Source organism: Notechis scutatus, chromosome 3, assembly GCF_049901735.1.
Source record: "Notechis scutatus isolate UNSWTSFEM ecotype Mainland chromosome 3, rNotScu1.2, whole genome shotgun sequence".
Taxonomy (NCBI): Eukaryota; Metazoa; Chordata; class Lepidosauria; order Squamata; family Elapidae; genus Notechis; species Notechis scutatus.
The window spans coordinates 207853934-207875689 of NC_142011.1; the positions used below are offsets into that span (position 1 = coordinate 207853934).

The window sequence follows — 21756 nt, forward strand, 5'->3', positions numbered from 1 at the left end:
GCCAACTTTGCATATCTTATGGAAACCGGGTTGTTAAGGGTACAGGCACAGGTGGGCTGCAAAAAATTTAGCAATGGGTTCTCTGCCTGGTTGCTGGGTGGGCGTGGCTAGTTGGCCTCCTGCACCATGGCGGGGGTGGTGGTGTCTTATTTATTTATTTATTTATTTATTTATTTGATTTGCCAATTGTTTACAAGATAATAAGTATAAGTGTATACATAGTTGTGAATACATGAAATGGGTACATATAAGAAAAATAAAAGAATAAGAGAAACAATAGGACAGGGACGGTAGGCATGTTGGTGCGCTTATGCACGCCCCCTACAGGCCTCTTAGGAAAGGGGTGAGGTCAATAGTAGACAGTCTAAGGTTAAAGTTTTTGGGGTTTGGGGAAGTCTTATCCGTCCCTGGACTCTGGAGGCTTTCCTTGAGCCTCTGGGAGGGCAAAAAACAGCCTTCCAAGGCTCCGGAGACTCTCTGGAAGCCAGAAACGGACTAATTTCCAGCCTTCCCAAACTTCCGGGAGGCCCATTTTTCACCCTCCCCAAGCCTCTGTGCACGTCCTGCACTTACCTGCATCCAAAATGGGCCACGTGGCGACTCCTGGGAGGAAACCGGCAGGGTGGGCAGGGCCAGCCAAGAGTGAGATTTGAGAGATGTCTGAACTGCACATAATCTTAGTTAGGGGCTCTCCCAAACCCCTGCGAACCTCCAGCATCCCACCCCTCAGGACAGGCGAATCTTGGTTCTCCTCATCATAGCCCTCATCTTTGTTCTGATATACCACAGGCAAAGTTTTGAATGACACCATTAAAGCCATCGCCTTCCCTCTTGAACCCTATGCTGCAGATACCCCCCTATTAGCCAGAGTCAAAGTTAATGGTTAACTTAGAGCCAGTGAAGAGGAGAGCTGAGTTTTCTCCTGCTTGTGCTGTGGATATGAGTTTGCAAACTGGGATGTTAATGAACATCGACACAGCGCTTTATTAATATATAGTGCAGATCACAGGACCATAGCAGCAAAATGAAGTTTCAAATTTCAAAGCCAGTTGCAAAATCATGGAAGTTGAAAAAAAAAGAGAATGTCAGAAGAATAATGTGGGGTTCCAACTCAAATGGGTGTTGTGCAAGAAGAGATCAAAATGAAATCCAGACAGCTGTGAGGAAAGGAGATTTATTTATTCCCAAAGCGAAGAGGTTTACCTCTGGAGGTAGCTACAGAGAAAATGAGACACAAAAACGCTGATTCATAGGGGAGCTTGTCCTTCGTTTTAATTCAAATTAAACTAAATTAATAGTTTAATTGTAATCTATTTGTGTTTACAGACCTTCTTCTTTGATGCGTGAATTAGGTCTGGGTAACCTATTTGGAGGGTTTATGGAAGTTTGAATAAAAGGTTTTCCCCCACTTGCTATTTTTGCTTGATTAACTTAGTTTCAGCTTGACTGTCAATTATCTAGTGGAGGCGCTGATTCTCAGTTCATTGTTAATACTTAAAGGAAAGTGGAGACAGTAACAGGAGTGAAATATCATTTGATTAAAACTTCCCAGAAGATCACAGGACACAGGGACCTTCTAAGTAGCCATAAACACATCCTCTCACGTCCAAGCTTGCAATCCAGGGTTAATCATCATCAAAGTCGCTTAGGGTTAGCTTTTTCCTAAACTCTTGCAGTTGTGCACTTTTCACACCAGGTGGATAGAACCATCATTAACTCATCTCTTGGAAAGTGTGGGGGGAAACATTACCAAGAAGAAAATGTGGTTAATGATGCCCTTTGGGTGCACCGAAGTAGGAAGTTATTTTTAATTAAACCAGTTTTGCAAAATCATGTTATTGTGTAGAGAGGAAGAAAGATGCTACATCAGCCAGCTGCCTGAGGCCTTGACAATCTTTAATAAATGCTCTCACTATAAAGCTTCCCAGGATTATTATGGTGAGGCAAAAAAGAGTTGTGCTAGACTTAGATACAAGTGCATACTAAATAAAAATACTACTTAATACAAAGGTCTTCTCTATGTACAAAGAGGAACTTATATTCTGTACTATGCAAACAGAGACCAATTTTCCCGTAGGAGAACCAAGAATCTGTTTGGTGTATTGATGCTAAGTTCAGAAGGACAGCCTCTGAGATGCTTCAGGAGTTTGGATGAAATTTGCTAGTCTCTCTTTCTCGTAAGAATTATGAGCAATCCCTTATTTAGACTGGAAGATGTAGAAGAAACTGCCCAGGATTCCCAAAATCAGCACCATATTGCTCAGTTTCACGCTGGCAGCCCCACTGATGTTACAGAAGGAAAACTGGCAGCACTTTGTAGCGATGGATGATGACCCAGTGTCCATGAAGTTTTGATCACAGGTTGGAGCACATCGCTTGCTGATCCGGTAGTCATTGGGCTCACCTTATGCGGCAAAACAAAATCAAGTAATTATATAAAAATGCAAGAAATTAGAAGCCACCAAAAAGGGGGGGATTTCAGCCCTATCTAAACTCAGCTTCTCATTCCACTTGGACCTTCTAACTTGGTCACTTGAAGGTGGGTGGACTTCAACTCCCAGAATTCCCCAGCCAGCAGAGGTTGAAGTCCACCCAGTTTCAAATTGCTGAAGTTGAGAAACAGTGTTCCTAGGTCCCTTTGCAGATACTTCCTCTACTTTCCAAGCATTCCACTTCACAGCCTATGGAAAGAACATTCAACATTCCTCTTTCCCTGGTACATCCAACTTTCTTAACCATGATTGAACCTCTCTGGTCTAAAACATTGAGGCTCAAGTGTATCTGAATCCACCCTCCTCTTGCCAGCTACCCCTTCCACTCAGACCTCTGGAGAACTAGTAACGTGGAAATTAAGAAAGTTCCAAAGAAACTTTCTTCTGTTCATCATAACATTCAAATCTGGGTCCAAAATCATGAATGTCGACAACATGACATCTCTGCCCCCAGTATTAAAGAGCAATGTTCAATATTTTTAAGAGGAAAATAATCTTGGTATTAGATCACCCCCATAAACTGCTTTCCAGTTCATTCCAAAAGTAACCCATAACGTAATTATTTCTGCTTCCGTGTCGCAAAGGTGCTTTTTTTTTTTTTCAAGAAGCAACTGGGTTTTCTGGGTTTTTTTTTTTCCCTTTGAAGACCTTTCACTTCTCATTGCAGAAGCTTCTTCAGCTCTGACTGGGATGATGGGGTATGGAAGGATTTATATTCCTTGCAGGTGGCTGGTCATTTGCATCCTTTCAGAGGGTCATTGAGGCCACTTGGAGGTTTATCTGTGTCCTCAGGGTCACCTGAGTGGTGCTCCTGGTTCCTGTAGGCTGCAATTTTTCTTCTGGAAATCCATTCCTACTTTTTCCACACCATTCCAAGGGTGTTCATCCCAAATTGTGTAGCTAAAAGTTTGTTTTGTCTGTGTCTTCAGGGTCACCTGAGTGGTGCAAATGGGTGCAGCTCCTTCTTGGAACTGTTGAAAGGACAGTGTTGTAGACTGGAGATGGTTTTCAAGGAAAAAAAACCAGAAAGTCCAGTTGCCTCCTGAAAAGGCACCTTTGGAACAACCATCACCTGGATGATAGAGAATCTCCATAGACATTCTGCTTCAATAATACATACCCTGTCTGCCACGGCTAACCGTTTTAACGGTAGTGCAGTATTTGTCTGTTTCTGCGCACTTCTTAACCGACATACAGTTCCAGTTGGAAGGTTCATTTTCACAGGAATAGCAGGCGAGGGAATACACTGAAAAAAAGACAGAAAGACACATTTTATAGAAGAGTAACCCAGCTAAACTTCTCTCACACTTTGAGAAACTTTCCTTGCTAAAAATCCAGTATTCCTGGACTTTGTGGTCCAACCTAAGAGTGGCTGTGCATTTTAAATCCAAATACATGTAGTCCTCGCCTTCCGACCTCAATTGAGCCCAATCTTCCTGTTGCTAAGCGAGGCAGTGTTTAAGTGAGCTTTGCCACATTTTACAACAGTTCTCGCCACAGTGAGTCACTGCAGTTGCTAAGATAGCAACACGGTTGTTGTGTAAATCTGGCTTCTGCGTTGACTTTGCTTTGCAAAAGATGATCATGTGGCTCCCCTCCACTCAGGACACCGTCATAAATGTGAGCAGTTGGCAAAGGTCTGAATTTTGATCACGTGACTATGGAGATGCAGCAACGGTCGTAAGTGTGGAAAATGGTCATAATTATTCAGTGCCGTTGTAAACTCAAACGGTCACTAAATGAACTGTTGTAAGTCAAGAACTACCTGTAAAGGTCAAAATCAAAATACATCAGTACCCTTTTTTTCAGACTTTGCTATAATTACAAGGAAGAGTAGTTATTAAATTATTAGACAGAATAATTAGATACTTCGAAAAGCATTTCGGGTGGATCCCAAATTCAGAACGTCGCAATACAAACTTTATATAAAAAAAAAAACCAAGCTCTTCAAATTTTACAAAATTATCAGTTGTTGGTCAGTTGTTGGTGAATGAAATCTGTGCAGGTAATCTTCATTTAGCAACTGCTTCATTTAGCAACCATTTGCAATTACGACGTTAATGAAAAAGTAGCTTTACAACCAGTTTGTGACATTTGCCGGCCTGTAAAGCAAAGAAAAGTTGAAGCTAGATGATAAGCATAGACGTGGTTCCACTTAGTGACTGATTTACTGAACAATCGAGCTGCTGGTCCCAGTCTTGGCTACTACGCAGGATATACCTGTAGCCAGGAATGGGATTCAACCCGTGTAATAACCATGTGCATGCCAAATACACGCTGTGTGCTCGTGCACAGCATTTAAAAATCATCTTCTCCTGCAAGCCCTGTGTGTAACACAACTTTCTCGCAGCAATCAGCTATGCCACGCGAAGCAGCTGAGGTTGAAAAAGCAGGAAAAGAAGGACACCCTAGAACGCTGATGGCTAACCTTTCTGTCCTCACGTGCCAAAAGTGCCATAAGTCAATGCATACGGGGGGGCCACGCCCCCTGTGCATGCGTGCATGACCCTTCACATGCACAATGCGTGTCTTGGCATATGCACATGCAACCACCCCATGCGCGACACATGTCTCCTAATTGACCACCAGGTGGCAGCAGCAGGACAGATTTTTTTTTTACCCTGAATCTCTGATGCCATCTAGTTGTGATTTGAATATTGGAAACCTAGATGTGTGAGAATTTCCTAAGAGGTCTGTAGGGGGCATGCATAAGCACACCAACATGCCTATCATCCCTGTCCTATTGTTTCTTTTTATTTTTCTTATATGTATCCATTTCATGTATTCATGACTATGTTTAACTTATACCTATTATCTTGTAAGCAATTGACAAATCAAAATAAATAAAATAAGAATCCTAGTAATTTAATACAGATATTATGATGCACTGTTTTGTGGGTAGCACACAAATAATCATCCACTTACAACTGTTTGCTTAGTGAACCTCCTGCGTCTGATACTTATGACCCAGTTCTAAAGTTCTGATAGTTGGGCTCCCCACAATCACATGACCATATGTGAAACATTTGGCAACTGGTCTTCATTTACAGCTATTTGCAATTTCTCACAGTCGTGTGACTGCATTTCACAACAGTTTCGCTGAAAACCAGCATTTAGTTACAATTTTCAGCAAAATTGGCCCATATTGGTTTAACAACTGCAGCATTCACTTAATACAAGGCAAAACAGCTTGTAAAATTAAGTCCGTCATTGGGATGACTCAGTTTATGAGCACCAGGACTTAATGACCATTCCGGTCATAAGTCAAGGACTATCCATAAATGGTTTTCCTCCTGTCACTTCCTCTAGGCAACTTCAGAAGATCTGCTCTCAACAGCTATGGAATCCTGCTTCTATAGGGACGCTATATAGGGAGGGGAAAGGCCTAGATTAGATGATCCTCTGGTCCACTTCAGCAACCTTCTTGTATCCTCAAGTTACAGAATAATAGAGTTGGAAGGGACCTTGGAGGTCTTCTAATCCAACCCCCTGCCCAAGCAGGAGACCCTATTTCATTCCACACAAATGGCTGTCCAATCTCTCCTTGAGAACCCCCAGTATTGGATGTCAATGGAGATTCTCAGCCATCCAGATCATGGTTGTCCCAAAGATGCTTTTTCAAGAAGCAACTGGGCTTTCTGGTTTTTCTATAAAGTGTTTCACTTCTCATCCAAGAAGCTTCTTCAGCTTGGAGCGCCCACAACTTCTGGAGACAAGCCATTCCACTGATTATTGTGGAATCTCTCACTGTGAAAAATTTTGTCCTTAGTCCTAATTAGTTCCCTAATTAGTTTCCATCCTTTTTTTTTTTTCTTGTCCTGCCTTCAGGCACTTTGGAGAATAAATTGACTCCCTTTTCTTCGTGGCAGCCCCTCAAATATTGAAAGACTGCTATCATGTGACCCCTAGTCCTTCCTTTCCTTAGAGTAAACATTTCCAAGTTGATCAGCATCTTCTACTACTTTCAGTCACAAAGCATCAAGAGCCAACCAAGCTATTCTCGTTACAATCTTGATGTTCACATCTAATTGCTGGTTGTCCATTTACCTTTAGATCTGCAGAGCTTGATGAAATTCTAATGGAGATTTTGACATGTAAGATCTGCTTGTTTGTTTTTCTGCCCTGCCTAAGTTGAAATAACTCATTAGACCCAAATAGCTGGGTGGAGTTACCACACCTTCTGGAAGGAGAATGACCCAGAAATGAATCCAGTGAAGAATAATTCCCTGGGGTGGTTTCATTAGAAGGTAGTAGGTGGTGGGACTGGCAACTGACCTGTGGGTGAAACCTGTTTGCATTGCCTCATTTCATCAGACCTGGGAAGCATGAAAGGCACAGCGAGAAAGATTGGCATTCATTCCAATCAGCCTTATGGTTTTTCCCAGGGGATAATTTGGGTCATTAATAGAACTCCTCAAACTTGCCCAGCCAGTCTCTGAGAATCAGACATGATTGAATGAAAGAAACAAAAAAATAAATACGAGAGCAAATTTAGTGTAGCAATTTAAAACCGGGAAGCCATAAATTCTAACCCTGTCTTAGGCTAGGTGACCTTGTGGGCCAGCCAGTCACTTTCTCTCACCCCCTAGGAAGGAGGCAATGGTAAACCACTTCTGAATTTTTTTTATCAAGAATGCTGCAGGCAGTTGTCAAGGCAGCCTCTGAGAATTGGACATGAGTGACAGAAGAAGAAAAAAGTGTTAATATTGGATCCTGGATATTTTATGACTAAATTCACTTGCAAGGGGAAAGGTTGGATGTTGAAAGATCTCTGTGAAGAAGTTCTTCCCTCAACTTTGGAAGTTTTAAAGAAGAGATTAGACAACCTTTCCCTTCCAACTCTGTTATTCTGTTAACTTGAAGATCTCACCTGAATGGAGACCTTCTTTACAAATTTTCATTTCAGCCCTACTACTTGGACAAGCATCTAAAGAAAAGAAGGTTGCTTGGATATCCAGACCAGCTTTGGCAACTTAAGATGGGTGAACTTAAACTCCCACAATCCCCCCATGCGAATATATAGGTAGAGCTTCAATTGCACCATGATTGAGGGCAACCCTACCAGATGATATCACTTTTTATATTTTTCTCTGTATTGTATGTAGGGTGGGTCTTGTTTAGCACAATTTGGAGGAAGAAGAAGAAGAAGAAGAAGAAGAAGAAGAAGAAGAAGAAGAAGAAGAAGAAGAAGAAGAAGAAGAAGAAGAAGAAGAAGAAGAAGAAGAAGAAGAAGAAGAAGAAGAAGAAGAAGAAGAAGAAGAAGAAGAAGAAGAAGAAGAAGAAGAAGAAGAAGAAGAAGAAGAAGAAGAAGAAGAAGAAGAAGAAGAAGAAGAAGAAGAAGAAGAAGAAGAAGAAGAAGAAGAAGAAGAAGAAGAAGAAGAAGAAGTTGTCCACTGGGTCAGGTCTCTCCACATCTTCCAATCTTGCACTACTTCTTTGATTTGATCTACACTCTGGCTCATGTCAGCTTTGATGGCATCCAGCCACTGTGTTCTCTGATGGCCTGATTCCCTTTTATCGCAAACTGGGTAAATCTAGGAGTTGAAGTCCACCCATCTTAAAGTTGCCAAGATTGAGAAACACTACACATTTGTGAGAAATACCTTCAAAGGCATCATTCAGCCATATCTGTAGATCACCACAAATCAATTAAGGTGTAGAGCAATGAAAACAAAGCAAAAAAGAAGAGGGGGAACATAACTTAAAAAACAAGAGTAGAAGTACAAAGTGATACCCAGGATCCTCAGGTTAAGTTGCATAGTCCATCAATCAGAATAGAGATGGAAGGGGCCTTGGAGGTCTTCTAGCCCAGCCCCCCGCTCAAGCAGGAGACCCTATACCATTTCAGACAAGTGGCTGTCCAGTCTCTTCTTAGAAGCCTCCAGTGATGGAGGAACCTACAACTTCTGTAATCAAGCCGTTCCACTGATTAATTAACAAAATAACAGAGTTGGAAGGGACCTCGGAGGTCTTCTAGTCCAACCCCCTGCTCAAGTAGGAGACCCACTTCAGAAAAATGATAGTCTGATCTCTTCTTAGAAGCCTCCAGTGATGGAGGCACCCACATCTTCTCAAGGCAAGCTGTTAGAAAGCAGATGAGCTTCTATTGGGGTTTTTCACACATGGCAAAGTTAAGGTGTATGGATGTGGCACATGCCATCAAAATCACCTTCTTCTTGGGTTTTCTTTTTTTAACCTTCCTTGCAGATGTCCCTTCTTGAAAAGTAGCGAACAGCCTCTGTAACTGTAATGCAGTTAGTTACACAGTGTTGACCTCTTGCCCATATCATCAGCATGTGTGATGACCTGGGGCATGGCACAAAGGCAACATAGTCAGTTAATCAATAAGAGTCCCTTTATTATCTCCAACTTTGCCCCCAATGTCCTGGTTACCTTCTGGGTGGAGAAAAACTCTCCCAGGAACAGCCTTTGGCTGCAGAGAATCAAGTCCAAAATGTGGTCAACGAAAACTATGAGTCCAATCAAGGCAAAATGAGGTAATTAGTTTGGCAGGGCAGGAGCAAAAATTCCAGACATGAAGGCACGGTAGTAATTCAACGCGGTTGGGAGGATGCCAGGAACACAGATAAGCCAAGTCAACACAAGATAAACTCACGTTTGCTCCCAGCAACTGTCGCACGCAGCCTGCATTTCTTCTAAACTTTCATTCCCAGGTGTGGCTAATGAAGGGAATCGGGGCCCTTTCCTCCCCCGTAAGCCATGCAACCCATGTTGCTCTCTTCTCCATTCCTCCCTGTGTGCCCTAGAATGAAGACGGGGTGGGCCTGGGTCTTCCTTTGAATTCCTTCTCCCTTGTTGTACCTCTTCCCTGCTCTGCCCAGCTGGACTTTGCCCTTCCCCAGTTTCCTCCACAGCCAATGGAGCCACACTCCCACTCCCTGTCAGCTGTTCCTCTTCCTCCTCGGATTCAGACTCCAAAACAGGGGCATGACAGTGTGGTTCCATCGTATTATTTGTCATGGCTTCAATATGCAATCTGCCTCAGCTTCCCCCACAGAAGAGGCTGGTTGGGACAGACTCTTCCCTAACAGATCATAAATAATTGAGTGGATCTAATTGGAGATTATAGGCCAGGTCATCCACTCCCATATCTCTTGATTTCCTGTTTGGGTTGAAAGGTGACCTCCTCAGTGTCATCCATCCAAAGCCACAAAGCACATTGAAAACACATCCTTCTTTTGGGACAGGCCCAAATGGCAGTGCCAAACCTTCCAAGGGTATTTCAATCATATGGACTGAACCCCCTTTTTCATCGATAGCCAGGGGTGTATGTATATACTGCATAGATGTATATATGTATTTATCTGACTTCTTCTATGTCCGGATCAAACTGTAGACCAAGGGTGTCAAACTCAAGGCATGTGGAATATATGATTACCTTTATTGTCAGAGTACAACATGTGTACAATGAGATTGGTTGAGACTCCCTTTGTGCACACAAACACACCCAACACAACTCACAGTGAAGATGGAAGTCCCAAACCCAGTCCCGATCTTATTACACCATGTGATCTGGTTGCACAACGCGCCGGCCCCACAAGTCTATCATGCTATGTTGACATTTTCCGTTCAGGACCCTGACAGCCCATGGGTAGAAACTTGTTCTTCAGCCTGTTGGTGCAGCTGGCTATGCTTCTCCTACCCAATGGTTGGAGAGTGAAGAAGTGCTGACCGGGATGTGAGTCGCCCCTGAGAATTTTCCTCACTCTTCTAAGGCAGCGAGCCCTAGCGAGGTCATCTAGTGGTATCAGGGAACAGCCCACGATGTTTTGTGCTGTGCTCACCACCCTCTGTAATGTCTTTCTATCTGCAGCTGTCAAGCCAGCATACCACACCATCATGCAATGTGTGAGGATGCTTTCTATTGTGGACTAGTAAAAGGAGGTCATCAGTTGCTGTAGGCCTGATCCAGCCTGCAATGTGGTTGGATCCAGCCCACGGGGCCGTCCTGGTCTACCCAATGCGAAGAGGCAAGATCGGCCCAGTCTACCAAGTGCAAAGAGGAAACATTTCAGCAGTTTGGGGAATGGTGTCTAGCTAGTCACACTCACCCAGTTGACCACACCTACCCAGTCAGCCACACACACCCAGCCCCCCTCCTGAGGTCAACCACAGTGCTGATGAAGCCCTCCATGAAATTGAGTTTGACACCCCTGCTTTAGACGGCCAAAATGAAGCCACCTTCTTGGCTTTGTTGCTGGCCAAAAATAGGTCATTGTTTCTGTTAGTAGCCAACATGCCAGCAGATGGGCCAGGCTCTGCTTCTCTCTGCATTCACACAAGCTAGGTGATTGGCTCAAAGTCACCCAGCCAGCATCTGTGTCTAAAGCAGGAGTAGATCTGCTCAAAACCTCCACTTAGGAACTCCGACCCTCACCCTATTCAGGATGCTCCAAGTAATATAAGGAAGGCTGGGTCCTAGTCAGCCATATTTATCTCTATCCCACCTTTATTGTTTCTACAAATAACTCAAGGCAGAGAACTTATCCAACACGCCTTTGTCTTCTATTTTCCCCACAACAACAAGGTGGGCTGAGAGAAGATGACTAGTTCAAGGTCACCCAGCCAACTTTCACGACTAAGGTGGAACTAGAACTCACCACTCCTGGTGATTGGCCCAAAGTCACTCAGCTAGTATTCATGTCTAAAGCAGTACTAGAACTCACTGTCTCCTGGTGATTGGCCCAAAATCACCCAGACAGCTTTCATATTTAAAGCAGTACTAGAACTCACCACTCCTGGTGATTGGCCCAAAGTCACTCAGCTAGTATTCATGTCTAAAGCAGTACTAGAACTCACTGTCTCCTGGTGATTGGCCCAAAATCACCCAGACAGCTTTCATATTTAAAGCAGTACTAGAACTCACCACTCCTGGTGATTGGCCCAAAATCACTCAGCTAGTATTCATGTCTAAAGCAGTACTAGAACTCACTGTCTCCTGGTGATTGGCCCAAAATCACCAGACAGCTTTCATATTTAAAGCAGTACTAGAACTCACCACTCCTGGTGATTGGCCTGAGATCACTCAGCTAGTATTCATGTCTAAAGCAATACTAGAACTCACTGTCTCCTGGTGATTGGCCCAAAATCACCCAGACAGCTTTCATATTTAAAGCAGTACTAGAACTCACCACTCCTGGTGATTGGCCCAAAGTCACTTAGCTAGTATTCATGTCTAAAGCAGTACTAGAACTCACTGTCTCCTGGTGATTGGCCCAAAATCACCAGACAGCTTTCATATTTAAAGCAGTACTAGAACTCACCACTCCTGGTGATTGGCCCGAGATCACTCAGCTAGTATTCATGTCTAAAGCAATACTAGAACTCACTGTCTTCTGGTGATTGGCCCAAAATCACCCAGACAGCTTTCATATTTAAAGCAGTACTAGAACTCACCACTCCTGGTGATTGGCCCAAAGTCACTCAGCTAGTATTCATGTCTAAAGCAGTACTAGAACTCACTGTCTCCTGGTGATTGGCCCAAAATCACCCAGACAGCTTTCATATTTAAAGCAGTACTAGAACTCACCACTCCTGGTGATTGGCCCAAAATCACTCAGCTAGTATTCATGTCTAAAGCAGTACTAGAACTCACTGTCTCCTGGTGATTGGCCCAAAATCACCCAGACAGCTTTCATATTTAAAGCAGTACTAGAACTCACCACTCCTGGTGATTGGCCCAAAGTCACTCAGCTAGTATTCATGTCTAAAGCAGTACTAGAACTCACTGTCTCCTGGTGATTGGCCCAAAATCACCCAGACAGCTTTCATATTTAAAGCAGTACTAGAACTCACCACTCCTGGTGATTGGCCCAAAGTCACTTAGCTAGTATTCATGTCTAAAGCAGTACTAGAACTCACTGTCTCCTGGTGATTGGCCCAAAATCACCAGACAGCTTTCATATTTAAAGCAGTACTAGAACTCACCACTCCTGGTGATTGGCCCGAGATCACTCAGCTAGTATTCATGTCTAAAGCAATACTAGAACTCACTGTCTTCTGGTGATTGGCCCAAAATCACCCAGACAGCTTTCATATTTAAAGCAGTACTAGAACTCACCACTCCTGGTGATTGGCCCAAAGTCACTCAGCTAGTATTCATGTCTAAAGCAGTACTAGAACTCACTGTCTCCTGGTGATTGGCCCAAAATCACCAGACAGCTTTCATATTTAAAGCAGTACTAGAACTCACCACTCCTGGTGATTGGCCCAAAGTCACTCAGCTAGTATTCATGTCTAAAGCAGTACTAGAACTCACTGTCTCCTGGTGATTGGCCCAAAATCACCCAGACAGCTTTCATATTTAAAGCAGTACTAGAACTCACCACTCCTGGTGATTGGCCCAAAGTCACTTAGCTAGTATTCATGTCTAAAGCAGTACTAGAACTCACTGTCTCCTGGTGATTGGCCCAAAATCACCAGACAGCTTTCATATTTAAAGCAGTACTAGAACTCACCACTCCTGGTGATTGGCCCGAGATCACTCAGCTAGTATTCATGTCTAAAGCAATACTAGAACTCACTGTCTTCTGGTGATTGGCCCAAAATCACCCAGACAGCTTTCATATTTAAAGCAGTACTAGAACTCACCACTCCTGGTGATTGGCCCAAAGTCACTCAGCTAGTATTCATGTCTAAAGCAGTACTAGAACTCACTGTCTTCTGGTGATTGGCCCAAAATCACCCAGACAGCTTTCATATTTAAAGCAGTACTAGAACTCACCACTCCTGGTGATTGGCCCAAAGTCACTCAGCTAGTATTCATGTCTAAAGCAGTACTAGAACTCACTGTCTCCTGGTGATTGGCCCAAAATCACCCAGACAGCTTTCATATTTAAAGCAGTACTAGAACTCACCACTCCTGGTGATTGGCCCAAAATCACTCAGCTGGCTTTCATTCCATATACCGTATTTGCCGGCGTATAAGACGACTTTTTGCCCTGAAAAACATGCCTCCAAGTGGGGGGTCGTCTTATACGCCGGGAGGACTCGACTCCCACTTCGAGCTTGAGTTGCAGCCGGGAGGAGGCTGGGGGAGCGGTGTGTGTGTGTGTGTGTGTGTGTGTGTGTGTGTGTGTGGCGGGTGTCACTCGCCACGCGCTGCGCAACCTTTCCCCCTCTTCCTTCCTTAGCGGTGTGGGGAGGAGAGGATTCAAGATCCTCACGTGCGGCGATTTTTCTTTTTTTTTTTTTCTTTTTGCACGCAGGTTTTGCATGCGGGCGGCTGTAGGTTAAGGATGGGGAGCCCCGGGTGGGTTATCAGGTTTTACGGTGCTTCCAACATGTGCGAACGGTGGGAGAGCGGAGAAGAGAGCGAGCGAGCGCCCGCTGTGTGAAATCCTGCCGTCAAAGCAACACTGGGGAGGCAGGGTATAAATTTACCAGGTTAATGTAGCAATGGTGATTAATGCCCAGAACATTGTTTGCGGGTATTGGGGTGTGTGTGTGTGTGGTGGTGGTGAGAGAGAGGTTGTCCTTTGAATGCGGAAAAGTAGGTGTGACCTTGTGTAGGAAAATAAAGAGATCCTTTTAGCGTGTTTGGCTTCTTTGCCTCCCCTCGTTCGTTTTGGACGTGGAGATAATGGCCTTCGGGCGGGAGGGGAAGAAAACGGTAGCTGGATCATTTCAAATTTCACTTACTCTCCTGCCTCACTTCAATATGTCTGAGCGACTCCAGATACTGGAAGACTTTTTGAATGAAAGTGTTACCTCCATATTTTTTTTTTAAAGAGGGCCACTTGGGGGAAAAAAAGATTCTAAGGAATTCCTTGTTTCTTGATTAAAGAGAAGGCATTGAATATACTGTTCCTTGGCAGCCTTTTCAGTGTCCGGTTTTTGGTGTGTGTGTGAGAGAGAGAGAGAGAGAGAGAGAGAGAGAGAGATCAGCTGTATTGAGAAGAGAATGTTTCCTGTGTTCTCATTTTATTTACAACATATTTTACGCTTAATGGTAAGCAATGAAAATATTTTTAAAACTCATTTCTAAACTCCATAGCTATTTGCATATTCTTGGTTCAAAATTGGATTAGCTCATTTCAAAATTGTCCAAAGCAGAAAAGTGCGTCAAAAAAAAAAAAGTGCAAAAGTGGAAGGTGTGTGGAAGAGGGGTAGTCTTATACGGCGAGTATATAACAAACTCTATATTTTGAGTGGAAATGTTGGGGGTCGTCTTATACGCCCAGTCGCCTTATACGCCGGCAAATACGGTATATATTCAGTATAGCACCAAAGGTGTTAAACCATGACTGGGGGCACCAAGGTTGAAGTCCACCTCACCTGTGGAAGTTCACTGGTGACTTCAAACCAGTCATTCTCCATCTGCCTGACCTACATCACAAGGAAAAATTAAGGAGCCCTGGAATGAAAGTTTGGGCTGATGGAGGAAAGCCAGGGTGTAAATCTAACAAATCATAAATCATAAACTTGGTTCTCCTGTTTCTAAAAGATTTGCTCCGAAGTGTCATCCGTCAATTTGGGAAGAGATTTTGACACCTGAAAGAAATTCAAGGCGACCGCATCATTTCCACATGTCGAGGTCTGCCTGACATTAATCACCTCCTTGAGACACAGCTCTAATTTACGATATTTAAAACTTGTCCCGTAATGCATTTATTGTCCAGAATCTCCCAGTTGGTCCTATCAAGCTCACTCAGAGATAAACCTGAATTTCTCTTCAAGGTTACCAATCTTAGGGATGGTTGAAATCTAAAGCAGGAGAATTATATGCTGCTTTACATCATCCTAACCCTGAAGGGGATTATTGTGAGGACATCGCTAAACTAAAAGAAAGAAGGATAGACTTACCAGTGTAATGATATCAGGGGTGGGCTTCAAAAATTTTAGCAAAGTGTTCTCTGCCTGGTTGCTTGGTGGGCGTAGCCATGGTGGGTGTGGCCTAATCAGCCTCCTGCACCATAGCGGAGGAGGTGTTTTTGCCCTCCCAGGCTCCGGAGGCTTTCCTCGCGCCTCCGGGAGGGTGAAAACTGCTTCCCCGGACTCTGGAGGCTCTATGGAAGCCGGAAACAGGCCCATTTTGAGCCTTCCTGAACTTCCGGGAGGCCTGTTATTTGCCCTCCCCAAGCCTCCGCGCACACCGTGCACTTATCTGCATCCAAAATGGCCCACGTTGGGACTCCGGGGAGGGGAGGGGCAGAGTGGGCGGGGCCAGCCAGGAGTGGGATCTGGGGATTCTGCGAACTGCACAGAATCTTAGCTAGATGTTCTCCCGGACCCTTGCGAGCCCCCAGCAGCCCTCCCCTGGATGATCTCAGAAAGCCAAATCTCAAGAAATCTGAAAAAAATATCTCTTTTACAACCCAAAAAATGAGAGGAAACGTGAATGTTTCGTGACGAAAATGATCATATTTTTTTCCAGCTCTCTTTAGCTTAGTTCTATTTCTCATTCTGTTTTTTTTTTTTTTTTAAATGCATCAGTTTGTCCTCCTGTTTGACGAAGCTTCTCACGATGGATTTATTGAACTAACTTTAGCCTTACTCTCTCCTAATCACCCTTTTCCCCCCTCTTCTATCGATCCTTTATCGTTTCCTTCCGTTCGATTGTGTCCGATTCTCAAAAGCTATCTGGAAAAGTCCCTGTGCTTTTCTTGGGAAGGTTTTTGCAGATTGGTTTGCCGTTGCCTCCTTCTTAGGGCTGAGAGGAAGTGACTGGCCCAAGGTCACCCAGCTAATAGCCAATGATAGCCACTAGAGTTCCTGGTCCCCTTGTTTCTAACCTGATGCCTTCACCAAACTAGCTCTCACTTTACCTATCCTTTTGCCTATTTTTATACTTAGATGGTAATTGCAGTTCCAACATACAGTTACACTTTAGATCCATCCTCCTTACATAGCTGATACACCTACGTTCAATTCAACACCTACACATACATTGCTGGGGCTTAATTCAACAGCAGACTTTCTTGACTACAAATGATGACAGAGTAAATGGACCGAGTGGGTGGATTGCACATACAAACATTGTGGTACACCAAGCACATCCGATGACAGAGACCTATGTAGGGTGTGGTCCAAAATACTCAAGATGTTTCTCCTGTTTGTTTATGTACAACACAAAGAAAAATGCAGGTGAAACTTCAATTACACCCATGGTTGACTTAGATGCTAAGGGCTCCATTTGCTGGCTTTATGATTAACTGGCCAAGTATCTCAGCTGCTGTGCATATTTATTTTGGATAAATACTTTATTTCATTAGTTTTTTGTATTGCTTTAAAATAAAAAACTATTCAAAATAAAATAATTTTTTTTTTAAATAGAGTATATGTATTTTCAAATGAATGAATGTTGTATTATAACTTTATTCTGGAATGGGCAGTGCTACATCAAAATAAATAAATAAACAAACAAACAAAAAAACAAACAAATAATTGTAATCTATTCTGGAACGGGCAGCATCCTATTGAAATGAGAGGGGGAGGGAGGGAGGGAGGGAGGGAGGGAGAGAGAGAGAGAGAGAGAGAGAGAGAGAATGAATCCATTCTGGAATTGACAGCACTCCATTGAATGAATGAATGAATGAATGAATGAATGAATGAATGTTGTATTGTGACTTTATTCTGGAATGGGCAGTGCTCCATTGAAAAATAAATAAAGTATTGTGTTCTATTCTGGAATGGGCAACATCCTATTGAAATGATAGATAGATGGATAGATAGATAGACAGACAGACAGACAGACAGACAGACAGACAGACAGTCCATTCTGGAATTGACAGCACCCCATTGAATGAATGAATGCATAAATAAATATATGCCCAAATAAATAAGTAAATAAATACGTGCCTAAATAAATAAGTAAATACATACATGCATAAATATATAAATACATGAATACATGCCTAAAAAAAATAAATGAATGAATGAATGAATGAATGAATGAATGAATGAATGAATGTATGTCAAATGGGGCAGAGCTGACTAATTTGAAAAACAAATGAGAAATTACCTGCAAACTCACTCCCCACTCCCGATCAAGAGGCAGAGCTCTAATGATAAAAATTAGCTGAATGAGTTGGTTCTTTCTTTTTTAAGTTTGGCCTTGCAGGGAAGCCCTGATGGAGCCCCAGGGTTGCCTGGAATATGCCTTGAAAAAACCATTCTATGGACCATATCTCAAAGGTGCTTTTCTTTTTTCTCTCTCCAAAGGCAACTGGACTGTTTTTTTCTTTGAGGAAGACGTTTCATTTCTCATCCAAGAAGCTTCATCGGTTCTGGCGAGATGATGGGGGCGATGGAGATTTGAGACAACCGTGAACAGGATCACTGAGAATCCCCACAGGTGTTTCTATAGATCAGTCTTGCCAACTTTAAGATGTGTTGACTCTGTCTGTCTGTCTGTCTGTCTGTTTATATATTTATCTATCTATTTATCTATCTATCTATTTATCTATCTATCTATCTTCTAGGGGTTGCCACAAAGAAGAGGAGGTCAACTTATTTTCCAAAGCGCCAGAAGGCAGGACAAGAAACAATGGATGGAAACTAATCAAGGAGAGAAGCAACCTGGAATTCAGGACTGTAGGTCCTTGGTGCTCTCTGAGCTTGGTGGTTTTCTTGCAGGCATTTAATTACCCGACTAGGTAACATCATCAGTGTTAGAAGAGAAGAGGGTTTGCAGAGTGGAGGAGGAAGGCTGTGGAGTCCTTGATGCCCTCTGAGCTTTTGGTTTTCTTACAGATGTTTCATTACCCTACTAACTGAACTAGGTAACATCATCAGTGCTAGTGATGATCACTAGTTTAAGTAATGGAACATCTGCAAGGAACCACCAAGCTCAGAGAGCACCATTCCAATCCTGAGCTACATATATGCTCCTTTATTGATATGACAGTTGCAGCAATTGGATATGTCTAGTCTAACAAGAGAAAGACTAGCTGTCATGATAGCAGTCTTCCAATATCTCAGGGAATGCCCGAAGAAGAGGGAACTCCACTTATTCTGCAAAGCACCTGAAAGCAGGACAAGAAGCAATGGGTGGAAACTAATTAAGGAGAGAAAGCGACATGGAATGAAGAAGTAACTTCCTAACAACAAAGACGATTAACCGGTGGAACAGGTTGCCTTCAAAAGTTGTGGGTGCTCCATCACTGGAGGTTTTCAAGAAGAGAATGGACAACCATTTGTCTGGAATGGCATAAGGTCTCCTGCTTGAGCAGGGGGTCAGACTAGAAGACCTCTAAGGTCCCTTCCAACCTAATCATGCCATGTTTTGTATTCTAAACATGACCTAAAGAAACCTCATCTTTGGCCTCCTGAATCTAAGCCAGCCATGTGTTCTGCACAGGGGTTTCTTCTGTCTTGCCGATCGCAATTCCAACTGTTTCCAGCCCCAAACTGATTTAAAATACCAAAAATGTTTGCAAGAAAGAAAGAGAGAAGACAGAAGTGGTTTCAACTTCTTTTTTCCTCCGGTGTTTTAGTTTTAAAGAATTTCAGGAATTAGAACTCTGAAACATTATGTTCTATTTGGATCATAGAAGGTTATGGTAGAATGTATTATTACTAGTATTATTGGTATTAGTATTATCATTATTATTATGGTTGGTTGGTTGGTTGTACAACCAGCCAGATGTTTAGACTGGATATCAATCTATCAAGTTTTTCCAAAGACTTGGGAGAGGCAGATGTTGTCTGATGGTCTAAGTATCATCACAGAATATAAGCTGCTGTTGTTATTATTATTTTGCTGATACTATCCAAACATTTTTTTTTCTTTTTGTATTTCTATCCTTTGACATTGCATCTTATTCACCTTCTGGCTATGGATCAGAATATATATAAACAGGCATATCTGATTTGTCATATTTATTTTAAGCATTCTTAATTTTTTTTTAATGTAAGCTGCCTCAAGACATTTGCAGCTCGCCAGCCTATAAGATCTTATAGGCTGGCGAGCTGCAAATATCTTGAGGCAGCTTACATTAAAAAAAAATTAAGAATTCATGTATTTATTTAAATGAATAAACTACCATAAATCCTACATCACCATAGCCAAGTTTGACAACTGAATGTACACTTTCTCGCAGATTTGTCCAGCTGTGCGATCGAATTCACTATATCTCTGGAGCTTCCAGTCTCAGGTGAAGTCTACCTGACAAAGCTACCTGCGATAAACAGTCAGGCAAGAGCTACCCAATTTGTCGGCTGAGCCAAAATGGAACTCTGGTGCAAACCTAGAAGAAACTCTTATTTATTTGATTATTTTTTATTTTATTTTTTATTAGGTTGTTTGATTACGTGGCTGCCCATCTGAAATACATGACTCTGGGCATCTTATGATGTTTTCCTTTTAGGTAACAGATAACAGATAATCAGAGTTGGAAGGGACCTTGTAGGTCATCTAGTCCAACCCCCCACCCAAGCAGGAGACCTTTCCCCATTTCTGACAGATGCAGTCCAATCTCTTCTTGAAAGTCTCAAGTGATGGCACTCCCACAACTTCTGAGGGCAACTTCTGTTCCATAGGTTGATTGTTCTCACTGTCAGAAAGTTTCTCCTTATTTCCAGGTTGAATCTCTCCTTGTTCAGTTTCCATCCATTATTCCTTGTCTGGCCTACAGGTGCTTTAGAAAATAGCTTGACCCCTTCCTCCTCTCTGTGGCAGCCCCTCAAATATTGGAAGATGCTCTCCTGTCTCCCCTGGTCCTTCTCTTCCCTAGACTAGCCAGGCCCAGTTCTTGAAACCGTCACCCACCTGGGATGCCTTCCTACAAACCAAAAAGCCTTTAAGAACTGCCCCATCTTTTTTTTTTAATTAATAAAAAAGCCGTCAACACTTAACAAATAACACTATCTTCATTTTGTAATGAGATTTTTAAAAAGTGGCCATACCTTTCTCTGTGCAAATGATAGCCACCAAGAAGGCAACGAGCAGAGTTTTCATGCTTGCGAAGTTCTCCAGAGCTTCCCCAGATGTTCCTGCTAAGGGAAGGTTCTATTTATGAGGTGTTGGAGGTGTTGCCTTTTTCGTTGTTGGTTGTTGTTGTTTCTGTTATGGTGTGGGTTGCCTGAATTGCCATCACAACGAACTGCAGGGCAAGAGCAATGCAAATCTCCAAGGGAGGATCCCAAATCCAGTGAGGAACGCCTAATCTCCTAGCAAGATATCCCAGGCATTTAAATTCTTGCTCTGCCTAATTGTGCTTAATTGTCCAGAGAGAGCTAACTCTGAGTTTATTTATTTTATTTATTCATTTATTTATTTTCATTTGTCAATCACTTACAAGATATTAGGTATAAGTGTAAACGTGAGTCAGAATGCAGGAAATAGGTACGAATAAATGGGGACAATAGGACAGGGACAGTAGACACGATGGTGCACTTATGCACGCCCTTTACAGACCCCTTAGGAAAGGGGGGAGGCCAATAGTGGAAAGTTTGAGGTTAAAGGAATGGGGGTTAGAGGATGTAACAACAGAGTCAGGTAGTGCATTCCAGGCATTGACCACTCTGTTGCTGAAGTCATACTTTCTGCAATCAAGTTTGGAGCGGTTAACATTGAGTTTGTGTGCCCTTGTATTGTCGCAGTTGAAGCTGAAGTAGTCATTGACCGGTAGGACATTGTAGTAGATAATTTTGTGTACTATGCTTAAGTCCAACTGTAGGCAGCGTAGTTCAAGGTTGTCCAATTCCAAAATTTCAGGCCTGGTGGTGTAGCGTATTCTGTTGCGAGCAAAAGAGTGTAGCACTCATCTCGTGAAATACTTCTGGACTCGCTCAATTGTATTAATGTCCAATATACAGTGCGTATTCCAGACGGATGAGCTGTATTCAAGTATCGGTCTGGCAAAAGTTTTGTATGCTCTAGTTAGCAATTCGATATTTCTGGAGGGGAAGCTTTGTAAGATTAGATTTACAACTCTTAATGTCTTTTTGGCATCGTTGTTACAGTGAGCTCTGGTGCTTAGGTCATTAGATATGAGTACTCCAAGGTCCTTGACAGGGTCATCAACAAGGTCATATCCACCTAGCTTGTGTTTGGTGTACTGATGGATGGATGGAGAAACAGCCTCAGGTATCCCTTGTTTCTCCTCCAAAGAAAATACTTGGCCAGGAGATTGGAAATTACGGCTGAAATTTGCCTGAAGGGGTATAGGGTTTCCTGCTTGAGTAGGGTGGACTCCAAGGCCCCTTTGAACTCCATTATTCCACATTCTGTCTTTTGGACACATGGTGGAAGGCAAGAAGACCCTAACGCTTGGAGAAATTAAAGACCATCCTTGAGTCT

The 21756-nt window shown here is 42.8% G+C and overlaps 1 protein-coding gene across 1 annotated transcript; it reads right to left on the reverse strand.

Annotated features, from left to right (window-relative positions):
* Positions 1–1158: 1158 nt before the first annotated feature.
* On the reverse strand, positions 1159–20524 carry LOC113428099 (lymphocyte antigen 6E-like). The gene is made up of 3 exons (XM_026690663.2): positions 20361–20524; positions 3613–3738; positions 1159–2404 (listed from the first exon to the last, which is right to left on the reverse strand). The coding sequence occupies exons 1-3, from the start codon at positions 20410–20412 to the stop codon at positions 2199–2201; spliced, it is 384 nt and encodes a 127-aa protein (XP_026546448.1). The 5' UTR covers positions 20413–20524; the 3' UTR covers positions 1159–2198.
* Positions 20525–21756: the final 1232 nt, after the last annotated feature.